At 39.4% G+C, this 26367-nt stretch overlaps 1 protein-coding gene across 6 annotated transcripts in view; it reads left to right on the top strand.

The window, feature by feature from the left end:
• The window catches only part of igsf9ba (immunoglobulin superfamily, member 9Ba), a 63567-nt gene that overhangs the window by 2826 nt on the left and 34374 nt on the right, over positions 1-26367 (top strand). For all 6 annotated transcript variants that reach the window (XR_014607978.1, XM_084126630.1, XM_084126628.1 and 3 more), the window contains exons 2-3: positions 12497-12694; positions 20017-20163. Coding sequence is in view for 5 of the 6 variants with exons in the window: in XM_084126630.1 (XP_083982756.1) it covers positions 12497-12694; positions 20017-20163 (345 nt within the window). In the remaining variant the exon portion in view is untranslated. The remainder of the gene's footprint in view (positions 1-12496; positions 12695-20016; positions 20164-26367) is intronic.

Here is a 26367-nt window from a genome sequence, read left to right as displayed (position 1 = left end):
TGCAGCTCAGGCTGGAAACCTGTACATATATCTATCCTGCTTCCTTTACAAATTTGCGGGAACCAATCACAAACTGGCTTATCCACCTGGCGCGCTATTGGCGGGTTTAATCCAATCCAATTCCAGAGCCGTTACAGCTCTGTCCAATTCCTTTTATCCTCTCGACGATGCCTAATGGCTTCTTTTTAGCAAACAAATCGCTCTAGTGGGTGTAAATACCACTAACTTTCATGTTTTTTTTTTTGCACAACCTGCAAAAATCGCTCGATTCCATTGCTGCTTCTGCAAACCGCTGATCAACACGTTTGGTTACACATTTCCTGCCTGGAGTTTTCGCATCGCTCTGCAAAGTACGTCACCCGGATCGTTGGTCTGATTGGTTGAAGGACCATCCAATTGCGTACAGAGTCATTTGAACTATGCCCGTTGATCACGCCTCTTGTGCAGTAGAAAATACATAGCAGACTCCCCAGACCAACGTTCAATCTTAAAAGATTGAGCTTGGTCTGGTGATAGCCAGACTAGGCATTAGGCAAATTTGTTAGATTGTTACGTAGATATGTAACAGAAAGAGTGACTGTAATATCTGACGACTCATTTCAGCAGTTCAGAATCGATTCCTTCTTTTAGGAGACAATAATTTTATTTGTTGAGCACTCTGATCTTTAAGCTTTAGCAGAGCTTTTACATTCACAAACAGCTATATTACACACTGCATTAAAGGTAATATTCGAAAAAGCATAATAGGGACACTTTAAACTAGAAATATCAGATATACTATCAGATAAGTGTCCATTTATGGTCATATAATGGTAAAAAAAAAGCCAACTCATACCATTCAGTTGGATTCTCAACTCAGTTTGAACAGTTTATCAGAAAAGGGGAGTAATGGTGGTGAGCAAAGAGTATGTTTTCCCCACCAAGCATCATCCTCTGCACTGAAGCCACAGAGAATTACAATAAGCAGGGCCAGCGACAGTCTCCGTCTTAATAAAGCTGTGAAGAGCAGCTCTTGGCACAGTTTGCAGATTGTCAGTAATGGACACCTCTGGCAAAGCTCCCTTCCCCCTTACCTTGCCAAGCAGTATTTGTCTGACCTGCAGCCTTCTGACCGTTGAGTGCAACCACTTGTCCCAGTTCAGGGAGAATGAAAACTGACGACTTACTGAGATCCTGGGTTGCGTCTTCACACGCCTACTGTGTCAGTGATTCTAGGGAGGATAACATGGCCTGGAATGGCTCAAAAGGATGGATGGTGACATCTTTATTTTTATTTAGTATAATATATATAATATACTTCTTTTTTTTCAAATGTCATGAGTTACTAACTCATAAATATCATTACGTTTTTAGGGAGTCACAATACATGACATTTTACAACCTGAACTAACCTTGCTGTATCACAAAAAAAGTCAAATTATCTTGTACTATTATTATATTATATTATCGTATCGTATTGACCTTGACAGTCATGAGGGTCTGCAGCGGGGGTCCTCTATGACATAATTTCCTCTTTTAAGGTCGTTCATATATACAGTATATATACAGTGAGGAAAATAAGTATTTGAACACCCTGCTATTTTGCAAGTTCTCCCACTTGGAAATCATGGAGGGGTCTGAAATTGTCATCGTAGGTGCATGTCCACTGTGAGAGACATAATCTAAAAAAAAAAAATCCAGAAATCACAATATATATTTTTGAACTATTTATTTGTATGATACAGCTGCAAATAAGTATTTGAACACCTGTCTATCAGCTAGAATTCTGACCCTCAAAGACCTGTTAGTCTGCCTTTAAAATGTCCACCTCCGCTCCATTTATTATCCTAAATTAGATGCACCTGTTTGAGGTCGTTAGCTGCATAAAGACACCTGTCCACTCCATACAATCAGTAAGAATCCAACTTTGGCCAAGACCAAAGAGCTGTCCAAAGACACTAGAGACAAAATTGTACATCTCCACAAGGCTGGAAAGGGCTACAGGGAAATTGCCAAGCAGCTTGGTGAAAAAAGGTCCACTGTTGGAGCAATCATTAGAAAATGGAAGAAGCTAAACATGACTGTCAATCTCCCTCGGACTGGGGCTCCATGCAAGATCTCACCTCGTGGGGTCTCAATGATCCTAAGAAAGGTGAGAAATCAGCCCAGAACTACACGGGAGGAGCTGGTCAATGACCTGAAAAGAGCTGGGACCACCGTTTCCAAGGTTACTGTTGGTAATACACTAAGACGTCATGGTTTGAAATCATGCATGGCACGGAAGGTTCCCCTGCTTAAACCAGCACGTCAAGGCCCGTCTTAAGTTTGCCAATGACCATTTGGATGATCCAGAGGACTCATGGGAGAAAGTCATGTGGTCAGATGAGACCAAAATAGAACTTTTTGGTCATAATTCCACTAAACGTTTTTGGAGGAAGAAGAATGATGAGTACCATCCCAAGAACACCATCCCTACTGTGAAGCATGGGGGTGGTAGCATCATGCTTTGGGGGTGTTTTTCTGCACATGGGACAGGTCGACTGCACTGTATTAAGGAGAGGATGACCGGGGCCATGTATTGCGAGATTTTGGGGAACAACCTCCTTCCCTCAGTTAGAGCATTGAAGATGGGTCGAGGCTGGGTCTTCCAACATGACAATGACACGAAGCACACAGCCAGGATAACCAAGGAGTGGCTCCGTAAGAAGCATATCAAGGTTCTGGCGTGGCCTAGCCAGTCTCCAGACCTAAACCCAATAGAGAATCTTTGGAGGGTGCTCAAACTCCGTGTTTCTCAGCGACAGCCCAGAAACCTGACTGATCTAGAGAAGATCTGTGTGGAGGAGTGGGCCAAAATCCATCCTGCAGTGTGTGCAAACCTGGTGAAAAACTACAGGAAACGTTTGACCTCTGTAATTGCAAACAAAGGCTACTGTACCAAATATTAACATTGATTTTCTCAGGTGTTCAAATACTTATTTGCAGCTGTATCATACAAATAAATAGTTAAAAAATCATACATTGTGATTTATGGATTTTTTTTTTTAGATTATGTCTCTCACAGTGGACATGCACCTACGATTACAATTTCAGACCCCTCCATGATTTCCAAGTGGGAGAACTTGCAAAATAGCAGGGTGTTCAAATACTTATTTTCCTCACTATATATATATATATATATATATATATATATATATATATATAAATATATATATATATATATGCAACCGATGACTAAACACTTTTTTTTAGTTGCAGACGTTTTTTACAATGTTGAAAAAGCAGTGAGATATCTATAGGCGTCCACTCTCAGCCTGTACTGGTCAATCAGTAAAGGCACAGTGCTGCTGTCAGCCCTTGTGAGATGTAGTGGTGTTTTAGGCCGAGCTGAGACAGTAGCTCCTGCTAAAGTTGGGCACACTGCCACGGCGCTGCCTACATCCTCTCCCAGTTTCACCTTACAGTCTGTACAGTCTGTCTCCTTCCAGTCCTCCATCAGTTGGGGCTCCGTCGGTACGGCTCGTGCCCTTTCCCTCACCGCCATGAAATATTCAACAGTCCGCTCAGACATCCTGGACTTCACAATGCACTACATTAGAAGAGCCCTTTGTACTCGACTGCGCACCGCTATGGAGAATCTCCTCATTAAAATGAGCTCTCATATACTGATGCATTAGCTAGCTATTTGTTGCACTCTGTAGCGATATGCATTGGGCTAATTTTCCACCACATATCTCTTCGAATTGTTCCTTTGAAATATTACTCTGATGGCTTTGTGTTTAGGAGATAGCAAGCACAAAAATCTCTGTTCCTCCCTCAGGGACACTTTACTATCTTCGGCTCTCCCTTTCCCTCAGGCGTAGCTACTTTATAGCGGAGAACTCCACAGTGGAGGTGCTGTATTGTGCGCCGAATCGGCCGGCTTCATAATTCATCATATTTTAGATGACGTCTTATTAAGATACCTCTCGCATTGTACCGTGTGATGGGTGTGTCGTCATGCTTTCTGATCTTATCGTACCTCAGTGTAATGTGGAAAAAGATGCTGATGCTTTGCTTTTGTTTTCCTCAAGATTTCTTGCTGAGAATGTGCATTTCTTCCTCTGCTGTCATCAGTTTTAAGCGTAACTGTAATCAAATGCCATTTCAACATTCCAGGCATCTTCACGTCTGGTGCGGTAAACTGTACATCCTTAAACTCTGTGTACCTGCCTCTGCCTGTGTTCCTCCTGTATTTGAGCTCTTTATTAGCTTTATTGATTTACTGAGATTGTATGTCTAAATGAAGATGGCCTGGTGGCTTCGGGTACAGTTTTAGGGAATTTAGGCCCAGTTAAAGGTGCTGTATGTAGATTTTTTACCAAAACGAATCCTTTTTTTATTGCCTGTGTGTGAAGGGGTTGTAATCTCACATTAAAATTATCCACTTTGCGGGTTTTGCTATTACCTCTGAAAGCAAGTATTCTTATTTTTATGTGAAGGTCCCGGGTCGGATTTACCATCAGTGACGTCACCTGCATGCACGCTCCCGAGCCTCTCGACTCGTCTAGCCTACTGACTTTGCACTCAACAGCGACGACACTGCAACTTATGACATGGACTTATGACTTATGCAACTTATGACATGTCTGATAACACTAAGAAACGACCTGCGCCCAGCAAAACACAGACTCCAACACAAACTCCACATATTGATAAAAAACAAAACAAAAAGTTTTTTCTGCTGAAGCTCGTAAGGCCAGACGTGAATCGGATGAACTTCGGGTAAAAAAACACGGATCAACATCGGCAGGGCATTTGAATCATGGATAAACCTTATCTACAAACCTAGAATGTACATTTCCTGAAGAAAATGTGAAGTAGTGCTTGCAGTGGCAAAATTCGGCACGGTTGATAGGGTTCCATACTTATCATGGTACGAGCATGGAGCATTAGTTCAACGTCAAGCTGATAAAAGTAGCCTATTATTGTAACGTTGCAGTGGGAGTTTACCTGAGTTTCCAGCATGTTGTGGGATGCTTTGTGTGTTGCGTCTCAGTCTGGCCGGTACCCACAGTGCTCGCTCATAAATTCGAGCACGCGTAAGAGCACGCGCTTGTAAACTTATTGGTTGCAATCTGAAACATCACCGCTAGAGGCCGCTGAAAACTACATACAGCTCCTTTAAAGGAACTGTTACTTGGGCAGTTATTGCGTTACATATCTTGCGTGTGCTAATTTAATTTAATATATATTCATTTTAAAAAATGTTATCAGGGCAAGTGACTGGGCCAGTAGGAAAAAATCTTACTGTTGAGCGAATCCCTTTATCAAATTGTACCTACTCAAGCATTGTTATTCATGGTGATCAAAGTATTTCTAGTTGGAGATCTTCACAATACATTACCATCAACTCCATGTTAAGGCTAGGAACAGATTGGTAAGTTCAGAGACACCATCCTCCAGATGGGCCGCGCCGATGAGTTTGCGATGCGCTCCGTCAGATAGACACCTACGACCCTGTTACAGTGATGGCGGCTTGTGTTTCCATTGAGCAAAGCGGCCATCTGGTGTCCCAGAGGTCTCTTATTTCATCTGCTAACTTTTTCCTTTGTGCTAGAGTCATGGAGAGGGCACTATTACTTTTATCATGCAATACTGGGTCTATTTGCTTCAGTTCAACCATAATGTTACCTCAAAATGCTCTTGACTATTTAATATTCCCCTAATGTTTAGAGTTCACCTGATTCACAAATATGAGCCGCACTGCATTAATAGAGAGTTAGTCTTCATTTTGCTGCTATAACAGCTTCCACACATGTGAAAAGGCTTTCCAGTAGATGCTGGAAGAACATGGATCCAAGAATTTGCTCTTTTTCAAACCCAAGAGCATCGGTGAGGTCAGTTAGAAAATATATGTCCACCACACTCACTTGCACTGACGTTTTTCACCCAGGTCACTCATCCTCACGACATGTGTTGCTTTCTCTGGCCAGCTTTGACACATTGCTCTCTGAGAAGTGACCTTCATCATGTATAGGCTGGCATTCAATTACAGATTTGTCAGTGGCCTGTGCAGCCGAGTGGGTTAGTGTCCTTGAGATCCCACCTCTGCTCTGTTCTACATTCGATTGCCTATTCATGATGTGTTCCAATGTCCCTGTTGGCAGGGAGACTAACGCTGCCTCTTGGCGCACAGATTACGCTTGATCCCAGGGATGGACGGTTTTGCTGCTGATGTGCCGAGTAATTGCTATTATATAGTATTAGTTTATGCCATTAGTGAGCACGATGTAATCTGTATAACTGCATCTAATTATGATGAATATAAACAAATGTACTCATCTGCTTCCAGCATTTTGGCATTAGTTTATTCATCCTGATAATGGATAATTCCATCTGCTGGTGAAAAGGGTTTTAAGTTCAGGATTGTCTGAGCTTTAGTTACCATTCAGCTTGTTGTTTGTGTCTTAGAAAGAGAGGGATTCACACTGCTGAGAGCTCCCCTTTGAGTCGACTCATTCATGGATTTTAGAGGTTTATAGTCGGTTTACAGTCTGATTCTGTAATGTTTGATATCAGTGTTTTGTGTGGAACCAGCATTGAGTGAATGAGATCAGAAGCTTTAATTAGCTGCGACAAATTCATAATGAATGGCATTTCTTAAAGGGTTAGTTTACCCAACAATTTCTGTCATTAATTACTCACCCTCATGTCGTTCCTGATTTTGGCCACAATTTGGCCGTCTGAGACAAATTTTGAGAATCCTAAAAGATTCCTCAGATCCTAGTCAAAAATCCCAAAAAATTGTTTGACATGTTCCCGACAGCCAATTAATGACCATTGTGATCAAATTTTACCTTCAACGAAATTTTGACTTGTAGTGTGGCTTCTCCTATGACAATCATCAAATCAAAAACCAATAGGAGTTGACGCCAACTTGAAGATGCGATTAGTGAGACAACAACAAACTACCACTTGCTCCACACACGTCTTTGTATTCTTCCCCCAGTTTTCTTTTCAAAAGAAGCCATGATGAAAATTAACGTTAGAGATTGTTTTGTTTGCTAGCCACCATTTCTATCCCGAATGTACTGTAAATGCAGCTCGCATCACTGAACGTATCATGGATGAATGATGCGTGCATCCGTTTTTAATGCGTCTTGACTGCTGTACTTGACATTAATGACAGCTGAGATCACACAGTGTGACATGGCTTACAGCGGGGATCATGTTCATACAGTCTGACAAGCAACAATCGTAAAGGACTATTATAAATCGTATAGTGTACACCGGGCTTAAAGGGGTGGTTGATTATGATTTCACTTTTCTAACTTTAGTTAGTGTGTAATGTTGCTGTTTGAGCATAAACAACATCTGCAAAGTTACGATGCTCAAAGTTCAAAGCAAAGGGAGATATTTTCTTTTACAGAAACTTTTAAGGACTACAACAAACGGCTGGTTGGGACTACACGACATTCCTCCCGGGTTAGTGACATCACAAACCCTAAAATATACATAAACCCCGCCCCCGGGAACACGCAAGCAACAAAGGGGGTTAGGCAGTGTTGAGAAGAGAAAGAGTAGAACACATTTGTGAGCCTGTTCAAGCTGTCACCTCCGTCTTTTCACATTTATTACATTACAGTACGTAACACAAATGCAATAGCATGTCACTCTGTAGGCATCTTACAACAGTTCCCACACAAGCGATTTATAGATTATCATGACAGAATATGCTAATCAAAGACTTGAAGATAGTTGACTCCACATCAGCTACATAAATTCATCAACTAGCCTAACCATTCAAAAACGTCCTGTTGCATTATTCATGTTGCCACGTCTTCTTGAGTCTCTCCATCATTGTCCGACTTCGGTTTGAACATAAAAGGCAGAACAGTTTCTGACATTTTAGTGCTTGTCTGCGTGAGGTAATCGGAGCTGCTAACACACACAAGCTGTTGAAGCTCCGCCCTCTGTGCCGGGAGCAGCAGCTCATTTGCATTTAAAGGGGGACACACACGAAACGATGCATTTTTGCTCACCCTCAGAAAGGGACTTTTAATTTTAACATGCTATAAAAAATTATCTGTGGGGTATTTTGAGCTAAAACTTTACATACACACTCTTGGGACATCAGAGACTTATTTTACACCTTGTGAAAAGGGGCATTATACCACCCATTTAAGACTTTCCCGTAAGACTGACAACACGCATTCATAAGAGCACCACGATGCATGCGTGTTGTGTTGACGCGAGAGCAGATGTTGTTGCGTGAATGCGTTTCGGAGATTGATATTTTGTAAATAAAGTGGTAAATTATGTCTTTTGCACAAACAAAGCACTCGCGTCGCTTCATAAAATTTAAGTTAAACCAATGGAGTCACATGGATTACTTAAATTATGTCTTTACTACCTTTCTAGGCTTTGAAAGTGGTAGTTGCATAGGCTGTCAATCGAGAGACAGAAAGCTCTCAAATTTTATTAAAATGATCTTCATTTGTGTTTTGAAGATAAACAAATGTCTTAGGGGTTTGGAACGACATGAGGGTGTGTAATTAATGACGTAAATTTTATTTTGGGGTGACTAACCCTTTAAAGGGATAGTTCACAGGAATTTGTTTTATTTCTGTCATCACTTAATCACCCTTAATCAGTTGGTCCATATCTGTTTGTCTTTTTTTTCTTTCCGAGAAACATATAGGATATTTTGAAGAATGTTTGTAATCAATGTTCTCAAAATATCTTCTTTTATGAATATTTATTCAAAAACAAATCAGCGATGCTCAAGATATAAGACAGGATATGTTGCCTATAGAAACAGACATGCACTAAATGCACAAATTTCTCATTTTGAATCTTTGAAATCAGGATAATTTTTTATCCCTGTAAATATTTGATGTAATTAGACTGTATTCTGTACAAATGTTGCGTTTTCCAACAATGAATAATTTACCAGGGACTAGTAATTGCCTCATTTGAATAGGGATCCTTAGAGGGATGCTGCTGGAGTTTCGTCCTTGATTTCCTGGTAAGACTATTATAAGCATAGACTGCTAAAGCATTTTGTTTAGTTCCATGTTTAAAAATTAATTAATTTATATATATATATATTATATTGTTTTGTAGTAATTTATTTCATTTTCTTCTGTAAAGGTTCTCTGAAACATAACAGTTGAGTTTAGAGCTCAACCACTGATATACAATACATATATCCGCCCCATTCGGATCACCAAGGACCCATATAATGCAGTGTAAATGTGTGGTGTGAGTGATGGGTGTGTTTATATGCGCTGAAAGGGTCATGTGTCTTTGTTGTGCCTTTGGGAGTGAAAGCAGACACAAGTGGATTAAGGGGAGAGTGGTCACATGAGTTGAGCTGATACTAGGGTCAAGCACCTTTAATCCTAATGTTTCCTGTTTGCCATGCAGTCATTTGCAGGCTGTTTTAAGCCCTTCTTTGAGCTACATAACTGGAGATTTCTTAACAAGCCATAGCCTATAATGTGTAATTCATAGAAGTAGGGTGTAAAAATTGCTATGAGATCACATTCTCGTTCGATTTATTGGGGTTAGGGATTTTTTAGTAAATGATGCAAACATAATCTTGAAACCTGCATTTTGAGTACGGTTTGATTCATTGTAATACAACTAATTATTATTTTCAAAATCCTGCTAAATTTTCCATTCATTCCATGTTCACACCCACACACACACCCACATCTCACACTGAGATGACAACCTGTGACATTCTATGTCCTTGGACTTGAAAATACTCATTTCTATGGCAACACTAGTACAGGTATCAACACCAAAATGAATCCGCAGTGGTGGTACAGCGATCACGTGGTACAAGTCGGAGCTCTCGGAAAATGTAGTTGTTCTCGGAAAATTACCTCAGAATTAACATTTTTCCTCAGAACATAAACGCTTTTTACAAGTCAGAATCTCGTAATTACGGTATTCCGGACATGGCGTGAATGCACCAAAACTCTCTTTGATTAACGCAGCCATTTCAGTTGCGTAGCCTAGCTACTATTCGAAACATGAAACGACAAACGCTCCAGTCCAAATACACAACGAAACAGCATAAACTATTATTTAGACTATTATTAGACCAATTATTAGAATGGACTAATCAATCAAGGTCAAGCTGAGAGCTTAATGCAGGTGCGTTTACTCGCGACGCGGATGTGAATTATTTGTTAAATACAATATATTACCATTGTTACTGGTTTCTGTCCTTACATTTTTAATCTCCCCTACTGGTGCTATCAAATTATCTGTAGAATACAAATGTTAGACTGGTGCCCCGCAGTGATAAATATTTAGAACACTAAAAATAAAAGTAGAACAGTTGTCTAATTCTGATTCAAAGGATCCAGTGTTAATTATGTGAGATTCGAATGTGCAATATACAACTCTTGATCTTGCAACATATTACAGTATACAGTCTGACTAGGCAGAAGTGTTACAAGATGACAATTAGGCCATTCTAACAAGGCTAAACATGGGAGTCCCTGACCCAAATTTATGGCTTGCTGAAATGCTCTTTGTGAACCTGCTCTGGGCTGGTCATGTGCAGATTGTAGCGAGTTTATGGGTATGTATGCACCCTGTTGGTCTCTCATTAAAGCTAAGCTGCTCTCTTTGTGGTGATTTGCAGTCTTCGGCACTCACAATAGAGCGGATTCCAGGGCCCAGGTCCGTGACTGGAGGGTCCAGCTCTACTTTAGGAGTAATTTGATTAAATCTGCACTGTTTCAGTCCGAAAGCTGTGTGAGCTAAACCATACAAAGTGGATTAACTCTTCCACTGGATAAAGCTGATTTAACTGGTAAATAAAATCACTGCTGCATATGAGTTTGGTTGAAAATCGAGAATTATTATTATTTTTTTAAATACGGGAAATTACTGATTTAACAACATTTAGTTGCATATACAGTTTTGGAACATCTGTATTTTTTTGCAAATGCGCTGCTATTTTTGATTGAATACCGAATCTATGCTTTTACAGAAAACTGGACAATTTTAAATAATACAAAGTAATTGTGCAGCATATCTTTATTTGCCCTTGCTGTTCGTATGGTATGCAATAACTAATGTACGCACAAGTGTATAGTCTGATTCATGAATGAACAACTCACAAATCAATGTCATTGAGCTATTGGTTTGAATTGTTTTAATGTTTTGCTCAGTTCGATACAGTCAACAATGCATCATGCTGGAGGTGTGGTTTATTGTAGGGTATAACAGTTGGTTTTGTTAACCACAAATTTTTAAGGGTGAAATGAAGAGTTATTTCTATGTCTTCAGATCTACGCTACTGTTCAAAAGTTTGGGGTGTGTTTGAAAGATGTCTCTTATGCTCATCAAGGCTGTTTGATCAAAATACAGTAAAAACAGCTGTTTTGTGAAATATAAAAAAACTTCATATTTTAAATATATTTTAAAATGTAATTTATTCATGAATTTTCTGCATAATTTCTCGAGTCGTCAGTGTCACACGATCCTTCAGAAATCATTCTAATATGCTGATTTGCTGCTTAAGAAACATTTCTACTTAAAATCAGTGTTGAAAACAGTTGTGCTACTTAATATTTTTGTGGAAACCGTAATACATTTAGTTCTTTTATATAAAATTGAAAAGCATTTATTTGAAATAGAAATCTTTTGTAATGTTGTACACGTCTTTACGGTCACTTGAGATCAATGTAATGCATCCTTGCTGAATAAAAGCAAGGAATAAAATAAAATCTTTTAAATAAAATCTTATTGACTCCAAAAATGGTAGTGTAAGTGCGATCAGTTCTTCACTTACTCACTGAACTGCAAGACATTAATTAAGTCAGGTTAAACTTTAAATGAAAGCGAGAAGTGTGAGAGCAAAATTGGTTGCAGACTGGTTATTCAGTATGTAGTTAAAGCATGTTCTGAAAGTCAGAGAGCTGTGTTTTTGTAACCTACTTTTTCTTAAATTTTACTGTTACTGAATCACTTAGTTTTCCATACAGTGTCTCCATGGTGGAGAATGCACCGTCAGCAGGTCCTTTGATCCCGGAGGTGATTTTCTCCTTCATTGAGGCGCTGAAGCCATGCTAACTCTGATAGAGGAGAGAGTGCTCAATGGCTGTGGTGGAGCTAGCTGAAGAAAATCCATTCCCCCGATATATTTTCTGCTGAGGCAGGTACAATGACCTTTACCGTTCCGATAGGTCACCCATGGGCATGTGACGTGCTTGTGCATTGATTGCTAAAACTCTGGCCCCTCTATTGTAAAACCCATCCAAGTGTGAATTAGCTGAGATCAATGAGGTACGTGGATAAGCCTCGTCATCTCATTATGTGCTTGGCCGTTCCTTTTAACTAATAATTACCTGAGAACTTTCACCAGCATTTGGGAAACTCTCCAAGTCTTCACATTTTTTTTTTTTTGCTTTATAGGACAATGAGCTGTTTGACACCTCACTTTGGATATAGTTTTTAGGGACAAATATATTTACTGTGCTGAATGAATGTGTGTGTTTTTTGTGTCCAGGTGCCTACGGAGTGAGAGAGGAGCCCCAGTTTGTGACGGCCCGTGCAGGAGAGAGCGTTGTTTTGGGATGTGACGTGAGCCACCCCCTAAACGGCCAGCAGACTCCCTATGTGGTGGAGTGGTTCAAATTCGGTGTGCCTATTCCCTTCTTCATCAACTTCCGTTTCTATCCTCCTCATGTGGACCCTGAATACGCCGGTAAGCACCAGCATTTTTGTAAAGTCCAGTGTTTAATCCTGGTTAATTACTATGTACACAATATATTACGTGGTTGTATTATCCTATTTCCTGAGTTTTTCGTCTTTGTGTGCTTTGTACAGCCACCTGTGACATTATATAAATAAAGTTAAAGTAACACTGGTCTGAGACAACTTGTGAAAATATTTCTGTTGTGCAGTAATACAAATAAAATAAAAAATCCAGTACAAATTATATTATCAGCATCACGATTTGAATGACAAGATTGAAGAATTAAGATCAATTTCAGTTTATTTTCAGGTTGAAATAGATTTTCCATGTGGTTTCAGACTTTTGGACCTCCTTTGCAGCCAGTAATTTCAATTTAAAAGTACATTTAAGGTGCACCAGCATCAAAACCACCATGAACCAGTATAAACCAGCCTGAACCAGGATGAAAATTCAAGGTGGCCTTTGCAGAAGGGATAGTATGTGAATTGGGACTCAGTCCCGAGATTTACGTTTGGTTTGATTAAATATACCTGCTCGTGATGGCTTTAAAAGAAGGTGTTAACTGAAAACAAACCATTAAAAGTTCCAGTCACACCTCAAGTGAAGCCAGAATAGTTGAATCTGATCTAATGTGCTGATTTTGTGTGAGGCTGAGTGAAAGCACAGTTTTTCTATGTTTACTACTTAGCGTGAAAAAGAGCCTTTTGTCCGACCCAGAGAAAAAGAAAGTGTGAGCAGCACTTGACATGGATTGCGAAAAGCTTTAGTAATGGCTGCCTGCTAGCATGGCACTCATTCACTTTCAAGGTGCATTACAGAACCTTAATTACAGCAGATCTGATGCTGGCCTTCTGGGTGAAAAATCACCTATTGTCAGCACTTCTCAAAGCACACATTCTCCATGACACTGGGCACAGAGCTGCATGAGACAAACAAAGCTCTATGACCAGAGCAGAGGTGTCAAAAGTATTCACATTCATTACTCAGGTAGAAGTATAGATACTAGGGTTTAAAAAGACTTCTGTAGAAGTTGAAGTATCAACTCAAGCTTTTTACTCAAGTAAAAGTGTAAAAGTACTGGTTTCAAAACTACTTAAAGTATAAAAGTAATGTAAGGAAAAAAATTAAGGACAAAAGCTTAGGCGGCGTTTACAAACATTACCTATCATAAACATCTTAAAGATAATTCATAAATGTCTGTATTAACAAACAGCAAAGTTCTTAGGCTAATAGAGACGTAGCCTATTGTAAATGAGCAAATTCTCGAAAAAAAAAGTCAAAAATTCAACAAAATCATGCACATCATAGATGTCTATACTGTATGTATCCTTGCTGGAGAGTGTTGTGATTTGTGTCATGTGCAGGTGCGATGGATCGCATACAAACCAGTAGGGTGTCAGAATGGTATGTTTATACTTCTCATCCAACCACAATCAAATTCACTCTATCCGAATGGCACGATTTATCTGGATAGGTTTTTTTTTTTTTTTTGAACGATGACAAGCCGGAATGAAAACAAGCCGAAATGAAATAGGAGTCACGAGGCTATTTTTAAAATGTAAGGAGTAGAAAGTACATATAATTGCGTGCAAATGTAAGGAGTTGATGTAAAAAGTCGTCTGAAAAAGAATTACTCCAGTAAAGTATAGATCAGGCACGGCGCCAGGATTCCAGTTTTGGATGGGCCAGACCAATTGTGGGTGGGCCTTAAATTAAATCAGACCTAAGGCCTATAGATGTAAAAGTGGTCAGAAATCCAATATTTTCCCAAAACATAGTTTAGCTCTACTCGTATAACTTGAGGCCGAATATTTCACAATTCTGTTTAATTGTTTTAAGTTTTCAACAATACAGATCAACAACACTGCCCGGCAGTTTCAATCAAATCTGGTCATAAGTGGCAATAGTCCTGTTATACGATTTCATACAACATTCATTTCTTTCGATTTCATTAACAACAGACTGAGCTAGGCTTATTATACAGAGAAGATGCATTAAAATGTAGCCTATAGGCTACTACGAGATAATAACTAATACAATAGGCTACCGCCAATTCACGGTCATCCACGAAGATTAACAGCCCTTTAATGCAAATCGGATCAAGCATCACAATATCAACAAAGTTTGCTGCATTGCAAAAAAACCCACAAAAAACACAACAACATTTCAGAAGCCATTAATTTATCAGACTAAAAAATACCAACTGGGTAGGCTAAATGACACTCACTCACCTTTGAACCAGAGGCATATTAAAATGTGGTTAAATGAACTGATCAACTTGAAGGCTTATCACCTTCCATTGTTATTTGCACTCGGGACATTTACATGTTACGTGTCCTCAATCTGGCAACCCACATGAGTGTCGGGTCTGTGGAGGAGGGGGCGGGGGAAACAACCCTCTCCAGTATTTTAAATTTAGACTGCAGTGCCCATTTCAACCGTTGGCTGTCAATAAGTACTTACTGCATCTTTAAAATATATAGATTTAATGTGTTTAATTATTCACTGATCTGTATAATGACTGGATTGCTCATTGAGTTCTAAACTGCCATTGTCATGACAAATCAGGTCCTCCCGCGAAATCGGGTCTCCCCAAACTGTCAGTTAATGATTATCCTATCCAATTTGAACCAATGGGATTGTAGGTTCATAGGTTGTACACTCGTAATTGCGGTGCATTGTGGGATTGAATGAGTGCACTAGTTTCAGACACCACTACAAATGGATACAAATATCACCAGTTCGTACAGCCATTAACACTTTTTCTGACAAGCGGATGAAACAAGTCCTGTTTTCCTGTTTGTTCATGTGACGTTCGGCCTATTAGCTGGTTGAAGTGTGTTTGATCAAGGTTGGAGCTGAACTTTGCAGGAAGGTAAATCTCCAGGATTGGGCAACCCTGTTTTAAACCCTCTCTATATCCCTCTCTTTGAATGAGAAGTCAAAGCTCAAAAGGATACCCAGAAAGAACTTACTTGTAATTCAAATCTTTATATTACAATTTCTCATAAATCCTTCCCACCCATAAAATAAATAATTGATTTTTGTAAGGGAGAGGAAGGGGGAAGTGAATTAACTATCCTTCCACTATTTGGTTGTGGCCTCATTCCATTTTAAATTAGATATGAGATCTAATGTTCAGTTCTACTGTATATCATTGTCTCCTGTGGGTACTATAGAGTCGCCATGGCAGCTCATTTTGTATTGTTCCTCTACGCCACAAGGCTTTAGTCTCACAGTTTGGCTGGACCCGCACACAATTACCACTGAACTCCAAAAGGCTATTACTGTAACTCACAATGCAATTTTCTGCTGCAGAAATTCCCAAACTCTCTCCCTGCTGGCTACTGCCAGAGCTCCGGGTCTGATTCCTCAACCAATTTACCGTATTAGAGTCCTCATTGTCTTGCAGATGGACAATCTATGCGGCAATCATTGCAGCAGTTTAGATGTGATTTACACAGGCTCTCCTAAAGTGATTCTTAGCTAGAGGCAGATGGAATCCATTCAGGACGGGCCTGTTTACGGGCCCCTAAAACGCAGTGCACTCATTGCTGACAAGAGGCCTGCAGGAAGATTTTGGTAATTAAGCGCCTAACAAGTTTGCTTAATGAACACCCCTGTGCGCTCTGAGCATAGAGTGCAATTTATAAAATGGGATCTCCTGAGGTGAGCTCGTATATGTATCTCTTATAGAGGGTATGCATTGACATCACTTTTCCGCCAGAACGCCCCCTCAGCTTAAAAAAACATCCTGCAACATGACTGGCTTTAGTAGGGGAATTTGCATATATGGGAGTAAAACAAACAATTATCTTCTTAAATTTAAGGCAGTTGGACTCGACAGTGTTCCTTACAACTCACCAAAGACCCAGTGGTTCATGGACATTGACATGTGGCCAGCAATCGGGTTTTATGTATCTGATTTGGACACCGGAGAAAAACATAAAGCAAAGCCTGTGAACGCTTTATCTGCTAGACAACACTATAAATACAATATAGGTAGATCTAAAACGTGTATGAACATTGTTTTATATATTGTCATATTGCCCAGACCTAAACTTGTTAGGCATTATAGAAATAACATTATGACTTTCTGTGAAGCTGCTTGGAAATCTATCTATCTAAACTTGCTTTGTAAGGAAAAAATTGGTTTGTCTAACACTAAGTAGAACACAAGGATCATCATAATGGATGTTTTTTAATAAATGCTGACAAAAAAAAACTTTACAGTTACATGGAATATCGGATGGTAAATATTTAATTGATAAGTTGTCAATATATATATGACCTAGGGTATGATTTTACCCCAAAATTCAACATATCTCTGACACAAAACAGTAACTCCAAATCCACGTTTCTCTGCCTGGATTCCTGTAGTTTCTGTGAATTGCAGTGATCCATTTGCTTCTCTTTCCTGTAGCTTTCAGCAGTCTGTAAAACGATTGCTCTGATTTCTTGTTGAATCTATTTGTACAGTCGATTGCACTGGTCGTTCCCATTTTAGATGTTTTTGTGTGTTTTTGCTGCATTCAAGCCTAAAATCAACACTGCAACTAAGATTTTTTTCCAGCATCTTTAAAAGAGATTGTCTTATATTAGGCAGATGAGAGGGTCTGTATTTCTTACCATTGGAGCAAGCGTAACGGCTAACTTGGATCACATGAGGCTCCTCAGCCTATCGTGTAACGGCAGTGACGTCAGTGCATAATATTTATAATTAAATTAATTATTTTGTCTTTATTCATTAAAGTGCATAATATCAGCGTCATATCACATGCAGTTATAATAGTCATTACAATTCAAGTCTTATCATAACTGGTAAAACCTGAAAGCCAAATAAATAAAAAAACATCTGTATTTTTTTTACTTTAGACAATATACAATATCACTCATTATTACTATTAAATACTACGGTAATGCTGTAAATGAGTCCTGCCTGTCGCGACATTACTTTTACTAGTTTATTTTACGACATTACTAGTTTATTCAGTGTAGTGAAGCCTCCTCTCCATTGACATCCATTCATAAAAAACAGCCTCTGCTCTCCTTTCCTGCGCACCAGTGTTAGCATTAGCCGTTACGCTTTTTTGGCTAAAGGTTGCAGGCTTGTCATCTAATGGCTTTGTCATTATTAATCCAGTCTTCAGTGTCACATGATCCTTTAGAAATTATTATAATATGCCAATTTGCTGCTCAAGAAACATTTCTTATTATTTTCAATATTGAAAACAGTTGGGGTGCTTAATATGTTTGTGGAAACCATGTTATATTATTGTTTATGTTTTAGTAATGCTAATACTTTTATTATTGTTAAGATAATGCTAAATGATATTTATTCAGTATAAAAAAAAATGTATGAAAAGAAACACATTTCTGGTTTAGTGTTAATGAAGGGGTGCATTAATATTTGGCTACATGTGCTATGCTAAAAAACTAAAATATAGATAAAAACGGATGGTTGAAATAGCTAAAATTGCTTTAAATGTAGCGGCAGCAGCAGTTATGTGCTCTATTCTCTATTAGGGTTCCCAAATTCCCATATGCGAACACAGATCCATTTGTGAGGATTAAAGTTGACGTATGTGGCCTGAACAACCGTCAGATGAGTCTAGTATAACTATCGAAGAGTTATCTGATCAGTAGAGAGCACATGAAGTTTAAGTTGACTTGCATAGAACACTGCATTTACGCCTATAGTGGGAAAGATAATGCACTGGAGCCCTTCTAGCAAAGTAAGGCCTTTTATTTGCTGTTACATTCAGTGTGAAGATGCTCCCTAACTTCCGATCCCATCAGTGCTTTATCACTCTACACGAAAATAGCTGTGATTTTGAAGGCCTTATTTTTTTACGGCAAGACCGCAGCCTCCTCTGCCCCGTGCCGTATTGATTTTCTGCTCTGGAAACCTGCTGTCTCCTCTCTCAGGTGCAGCTGTGATCCCAGGGCTATGATATCTACTGCTCAGTACACAGCAGTATGAAGTATGAAGGCCAGCCGGAATGTAAATATGTGAGTCTGAGACACTCAGGCAATATCGGCCCAGTGAACAGTGCCCTGAACTTTCAAAAACATTAAATCCCAGCTAAAGTCCTCAAATAGGCAAATGAAAGATTGTATCTTCCTATTGGCTAGCTCTGGAATGGCTTAGTTCAGTCAGAGAGATGCTTGACTGCCTATATTTCTCTCACTTTCCGTGGCTATTTGTATTGTCAGTGTTGCTAAGCCTCTTAGTACAGAAAATGTAACACTCATATGTGAGCTGTGATACTTTGTTCTTTTCTATTTAAAGTACAGTACACTTTTCATTTGATAGTGTAGGAGGGGCTGAAATAAAGCGAATATCGCTTTGCTAGTAATGTTATACATTGCTCCACATGTTGGCTTGCTGCTTATAATAATTTTGTGAATAGCAAAACAGCCATTGGTGAAACCTTGAAAATATTGCATAAAATTGCTTAAGCTAGCTTTATAACTTTCATAGAATTACTATTTTTTATATTCAGCTCAACGTTTTTTCTTTTTACATGCTGGAGTGATTAACTGTAATCACAATGGCAGTACTGGGCTTTATTTCATGGAGATAATAAATAATAATCTCCATCAAACAATATTACACAGACAGCTAATTAAAACATAAATTTCCTGTTTCAGCAGTGTGCGCAGAATGCATTGACAGCAGAGTAAGAATCGTTTTAAAAAAGGCAGACCTTGAAATTCATTTAGCTTGTTTGTTAACGTCAGTGCATTTGCTAAATTGTCATTAACAGCGGCACGCTGTCTATTATGTCAGGTTTTTTCAGATGCAACATACTTCACGTTATTTCAAAGTGCGACACATTACAAAAGGCTTTTTCATGCAACACAAGAATGAATGTCGGTGTAAAATGTTCATAAAACCATTTAACTTTGAATTGAATACAGTAGTTTATGCAAGAATGGTTTATGAACAGTTTACCTTGCAATTCTCCTCATGCTTTAATAAATGAGGCTTTTTGTTGATGCTGCTTTGTATTTTTTAATTGAAAGTCTTTAGGACTTATTCACAACATGTCAGGGTTATTTTAGTTAAATGAAACTAGAACTAAAACCAATATTTTTTTTAATAATTAATAAAACAATTAAAATAAAAATGTTGTCAAAACTGCATTCATGACAAAGAACTGCACAGATGCAGATATCATAACAATGTATCAATAAATGCACACACCTTGTCCTCTGTTTCTGACGTTTGTGCCACGCCGCTGCGGATTGAAGAACACGCTAAAGTATGCTAAAGTAAGTATTGCACCAGTCTCACTCTGCTCTCCTCTGTTCCTGTGTGCTTTCAGGTAGAACCAGCCTGCATGGCAAAGCGTCTCTGCAGATCGACCAGGTGCGCTCAGAAGACCAGGGCTGGTATGAGTGCAGGGTCCTCATGCTGGAACAACAATATGACACCTTCCACAACGGCAGCTGGGTTCACCTCACAGTCAACGGTGAGACATCTATCTATCTATCTATCTATCTATCTATCTATCTATCTATCTATCTATCTATCTATCTATCTATCTATCTATCTATCTATAAATCTATATCTGTAAATCAATCAATAGATAGATAGATACAGTAGATAGATGGACAGACAGACAGACAGACAGACAGATAGATAGATAGATAGATAGATAGATAGATCTCTCTCAGTGTGCTCTCTTCCCCTCCTCCTCACTTTTAATGGATGTCTGATTTTGGGGGTGGAGTAGGACTAATCGTGGCTTGATTTCATATTCATTTCTAATATCAGCAGTAAATGAGATCTGTGAAGAGTGGAGGAGGATGTGACTGTCTCTTGCCACTCATGACTGCCTGCTGCTGTGAGTAATACGTGTGGTAGACCCAACAAATACTGCCTTTATGCTCAAGCTGGAGAAATGAGCAATGTAATCCCTTGTGATTTCGATCTAGGTCTGTTGCCCTTGTTTCCTTTAGAAAATGTTATTGCCATCTTCCTTGTTAGAGACGACATTTTGTTCTTGTCGTACATTGGACAATAATGGGTCATCATTTGGTTTTTGGTTAGTATGTTACTGTGTCTGTCAAAGTATCACAGACCCCATGAAATCAAAATGAGAGTTTTGTGCCATTTAATACATGTCTGTAATCTTTAAGGTCATCCATATGCTAGTTTATTCCTACAAGTTGACAACATATTTAAAATGGTCCTTTCTTCCACGAAAATGGATGAGAAATATTGATGACTCATCATGCACTATGCAGATTTTTGTCAAATCAAATTCTCTCCAGAATACATACAGTATGTCCTGCATCCAATCCCACTTGCAACAGTGAAGTAGCAAATTGTAGTTCATTGCTGTGACGAATCAAAAGCCTTCGGCTATTTACAAATAAAAGGGACTATCAGTCGATATGTCCCTCCAAAACTTCCAGTTTCATTAGGAACACAGGACAAAACCTGTGTTTAAAATAATGTGTTTAAAATAATAAAGGGAAGCTTACACTAAATATTATGAGCCTTTGGGTACTGACCAGCGTTCAAAAGAAACCCATCGGCCTGCTCTGGAATCTGCATGCCCTGTGTCTAATAAACAGAGTAATATTTCACCAGGCACCACCATAATTTCCATTACACTAATGGAGATGTCTTCCATGGTGCCAAACTATAGAGGGAAATTTGGGGTAGCTCAAGGCTTTAGTCATGTCATGTTCCTCTCTCTCATTCTGTTTGAACATCACATTTTGCCTGATTTATTATTTATGGGCATGGTTCAGCATTGCTGGAAATATATTATCTCCTCCACGATGAGTGTTTGCATTTTATTAGATGATGAATTTAATACGATCCATTAAAACAATATGTAAACTATCATGATTCACAGCTCAGTAATCATTGCCTGGGGGTCAATATCCAAAAGGCCCTCGGTCGCATATTAATAGTATCACAACTCCGCTGTAGGCTTAAATCAAGTGCTGACATGGCAGATTAATTCCAATACTGGAGCCTTTTGTATTTGGCTGCACTGCATACTGATTCTTATTGTACATAATTTTACATGTATGAGCTGCAGTGGCGGAAGGTGTCATTAAAGAACCACTGTCTCTTCAAGTAACGTTTGTGAGAAATCGTTAGGGTTTGCCGTGTTGATATGTTGGTGATAAGCAACTTTGTTGGCCCTTTATAGTGTATTTATTGAATTGCATCCCCAAGTGAGATATGTGTGTGTTCAGTGGAGAGCAGCAGAGAGGAAGTGATGAAAGTGTGCAGTCAATGATGTGGTCGTCTGATTGAAGTTGCACACGAGGAATTGAGTAAATTCAGTGCATTTGAACTTGCATTATTGTTGGCATTTTAGTTTTGATTTGTTTTGTTTGCTAAACTTTTCCATAGAATTTGCATCCCTAACATGTTTTTACTTTGCAAGGAATTTTATACCTGACCAATAAGTCATTTCCTTTCGTACTGTTTGAAGTAAATCAAACAAATGTATGTACAATGAAATATAATAGAAGTTACGAGTAGAGTAGTGCTAGCTGTTTTCACTATTGCATAGTATGAGCACTATGGCTATGAGTACATCCATAGTGAAAAATAAATAAGTAAAATGCATAGTAGTAAAATGTATTTAAAATACATGTATTTTATGCTAAGTATAATGCATTTAAATATTATTTACTTAATATAAATACCCTACAATTGCACTTTTGGTATACTTAACTGATATACTTAAAGTCTGCTAAATTGGAACAACTAATTTTGTACTTAATGCACTATAGTTATCCATAAGTAGTGCTGAGGTCCAACTAAAGATATAATTATATTTGATTGTATCCTTTAGGTACTCTTTAAATATCTTTCATTTAAAGACTGATATACAGTGATCATAATGTCCTTACTAATAGTGATATTAAAATACATTTTAGGCTATATATTCAGAAATGTGAATTGTGCAATAAAGAAGTAGGCCTACTCAAAATAAAATTTAATTATAATGTATCAGTAAGTCTCAAGCGATATGCCAGTAAATATGTTAATGAATTTGTAGTATACTTAGTATGAAATAAATACGTTTTGGTATAGGTTTTTATCACTAGGGATGTTTGCTGCAGTGATTTGTATCTCAGTTGATTATTCATTGTGAAATGAAGCAGCACCTGATATGTATTTGTCTGCTGTCAGACATTGAGGTGTCATCCACAGGAACAGTATAATTAGTGCTGTCAGCTCTCTGTAAGTGCAGGCTATTTGTATATTTAACATATGCTTGTGAGGTGAGACTCATGCATATTCCAAACCTCAAACAATGACACCAGCAAGGGTAACTGTCTGCTGCACCCCGCGTCCATGTTAAAAGTCCACAGCCGTTCGCTTGCAGAAATCACTGTGACTTATTTGGAAAGTGCACACAGTGGCCGTTTCTCCATTTCAGAGCTGCGGTGGGAGAGTGAGCGAGCAAGCGAGCGAGAGGCGCAAGCGAAGGGTGTATTATTGCATGCGGGGTGTTTGTTTGTGTATGTGTGTGTTTTTGGCCCAGGGTGAATGAGTTCAGTGTCTGCCTCATCTTTTTTCAGCCAGAGAAATGTCACCTGTGCAGCTGTGACGGGCGACGCTAGTGCGAACATCTGTGAGGGTTTATTTCATGGCTTCCTATTTCCTCTCTACTGCCGCATCGGCTATTCATGCCCTCCCTCGTTTGCATTCATGGTCAGTTCGCCAGTTCACTCAGTCACGTCCCCTCACACACAGTCTCCTGGCTCTGCTTTCCGAAATGTCGATATCAGTGATTGCGGCGTGTAGATGGTGTGTGTGGTTTTTATATGTCGTCAGGGCATTTTACAATAAGGCACGTATAATAGCCTTTTGGCTAAATGTCTCATGGTTGGATTTGCAAGCAAGGCAGCTTTGAATCTAAACGACATAATGCCTGCTTGAAATTCACTACATTTGCTTCGATTGCGGATGTGTGATTGACCTGTAGCCATGGCAGAGTCTTTGACTGAAATTAAAAAGATAGAGGCAGATATTGCTCCTCCCAGTAGATTTAGGCTCTTATGAGATAAAACCATTTTATGACTTTTAATAAGCATGCATTGTCATGCCTTTAAAGATGATCCTCTCAGGAGTAGTCCATTTGCTGACTTTGTTAGTTTGAGATGAAATGCTTCATGTGCATTTATTATGTGGACACTTCAAAGTTTTCAGTGGGACGTAATAAGTAAATAACTCTAAAATCAAGGTTATTAATCACAAACCTTTTGCTTGCTTTCGTGGTTTGGTATGCCTTTTCCACCAAAATGGTGCTTGCCTGATTTGTTGCTGACTGAACGATAACGATAGCTTGTTATAATTTGTTTTATTTATTTATGTTTTAGCATTAAGTGCTTGTAGTGTAAACCAGTCAGGTTCTCAAACTTTTTTGGTCGTGCCCCCCTTTAAAACTTAAAGAAAATCACATAATTTCACTTTGTAATGTCATTGAATCATATAACAGTAAGAGAGAATAATAGTTCAGAACTTAACTTTTAATTTAAATAAACAAAAACATTTAAATATTTCAGAGATGCTTTGGATGAACAATATATAAAAGTGCTTTTCTATGGCGAGCAACTTCTATGTTGGGCTTTTTCCAACGGTGACAATTCAACGGTCTGAAGAAGAACGATTCAGTGTAATTGCCGTCCGATGCCGCTTTATAAAGGCAGAGTGCTAACCGCTATTCACGAACTTGAACGCCATTGCAACAGCTGTTTTTTTCTTTTCTTTTTTCTGTTGATCTTGAGAACCACTGTTGTAAACTGATCTAGTTTTGTTTTGCACAGTCTAGCTAGTCTAGAGTTGTATTGCACACTATGGGCCCTATTTTAACGATCTGAAACGCAAGTATCAAATGCGAAACGCAAGTAACTTTGTGGGCGGATCTCGCAAATCTAAAATGGGTTGGCCTGAAGTAGCTACATTACTCATAGGTGTGGTTTGGGCGTAACGTGAAATAAACCAATCAGAGCATCATCTCACATTCCCTTTAAGAGCAGGCGCGCTTGTTCCATGGCGGTTTGCTATTATAATGGCGGATTTGCCAGGTGCACGCCAGGAGCGGTTCACAGTCGGGGAGACCAACGTTCTCGTCAGGGCTGTAAAAGACAGAGAAGTGACATTGTAAGGGGATGGGAGAAACCCACCCAGATAAGCTTAGGTTAAACAGGCGTTTAATAATTAATAATAATTTATAATTTTGGCAAATGTGTAAGCTAGATTTATGCCTATTTTTTCACATCTTCATGGACACCACAATGATTTCCCTCATGTGGAATATTTTTCCTCCGTAATTATGTTTGGTTTGCAAAAATGTCAACTGCTGCGTCTGTGTAGATGAGAGAAGCAAAGTGTATGCACGTTGTGCACACGCTACATTATGGCCAAGCAGCATGCACCCTTAAAATAGCATCTGAACGTGCCACTGACTTTAGACTAAGTTTTTCCTGGTCTGTAGAGGAATTGTTTTCTGGAACTGCAAAATAGCACCAGGGAACATTTGCGCCAGAACACGCATCCTCTTTTTGCTGAACCGCCCCCGGGAGCACCAGTTCATTCCTTTATTTACCCACGTGCGTCTGTCGAGGGAAAAGTCTGCTGTGCGTCGGGTGCAAAATAGGAATGATACATGCGTCTTTGTACAAAGTCAATTGCGCTGGGTGCAAGATAGGGCCCCATCATTTTTTTGCGCAATTGTAACCGGCCCTACTCGTCCCGCTCTGAGCGGGATTCGAACTGGGGTCTCCGGTGTGGGAGGTGGCCGCGTTAACAAGGACTCTAAAGACCACAGCTGCTTGAGTGCCTCTTGAGGCCAGGGGAGTGAGGTTTACACATACAGCTCTTACTGGACTTCGTCCGTTACACTCACCCCCCCAAACCTCACTCCCATCCGGGTCACGGCACCAAATATAACCGGTCCTACTCGAGCCGGGGTCTCTGGAGTGGGAGGAGGGCAAGCTAACAAGGGGTGATTAGCTTCGTTTAAGGCCGCAGCCGTTAGCGTTAATCGCTAGCGTGCCTCTTGATGCCAGGGGAGTGAAGTTTACACGCACAGCACGTACTGGCCTACGTCCGTTACACATTGTAGTTATGTTCTGAAAATATAGTTCTGCTTTGCACATAGCATACAAAGTAGTTTTGTTTTGTGCAGCCTAGTTTTGTTCCAGTTACTGTTCATCACTTATGTGTCACATTATTATTTTTTTGGAAAGGACAGCATATTATGATCAATACTTACCATTCAATGTGCAGTTAACTAGTTGCATCACAGATATGAACACTTGTTCACACTCATCCTCTGCATAAGCTTATCTTCAAAGTTTGGTAAGAAACACTGGTGTTCATTGGTATTCCGACTGCCCATCTTGTCCAAAAGCGTCTTTGTTGGAGCAGGTGCTGTCTGGCCTCACAAGGGCAGAAAAGCCTGACAGCACTGGTTTCCTGTAGCCGGCGATATTAGCATCCACTTGTGTATGGATCCTGTGTGGACAGTGGCGGTTCTTCCTGCCAGGACGGGTGAGAGGGTGGCCGACTGCCCGCGTGTACCCAGCAGGTGTCAGCCAGGCAGATGTACCCGCTTAGAGAACAGTAGTGGCTCTGTGGAGACGCTCAGGTCATCACACAGCCGCCCTTCATCAGTGTGGCCGTCACACTT

Source organism: Abramis brama (assembly GCF_963993115.1).
Source record: "Abramis brama genome assembly, chromosome: 10".
In the NCBI taxonomy this organism is placed as follows: domain Eukaryota; kingdom Metazoa; phylum Chordata; class Actinopteri; order Cypriniformes; family Leuciscidae; genus Abramis; species Abramis brama.
This window is presented reverse-complemented; position numbering and strand designations above follow the sequence as displayed.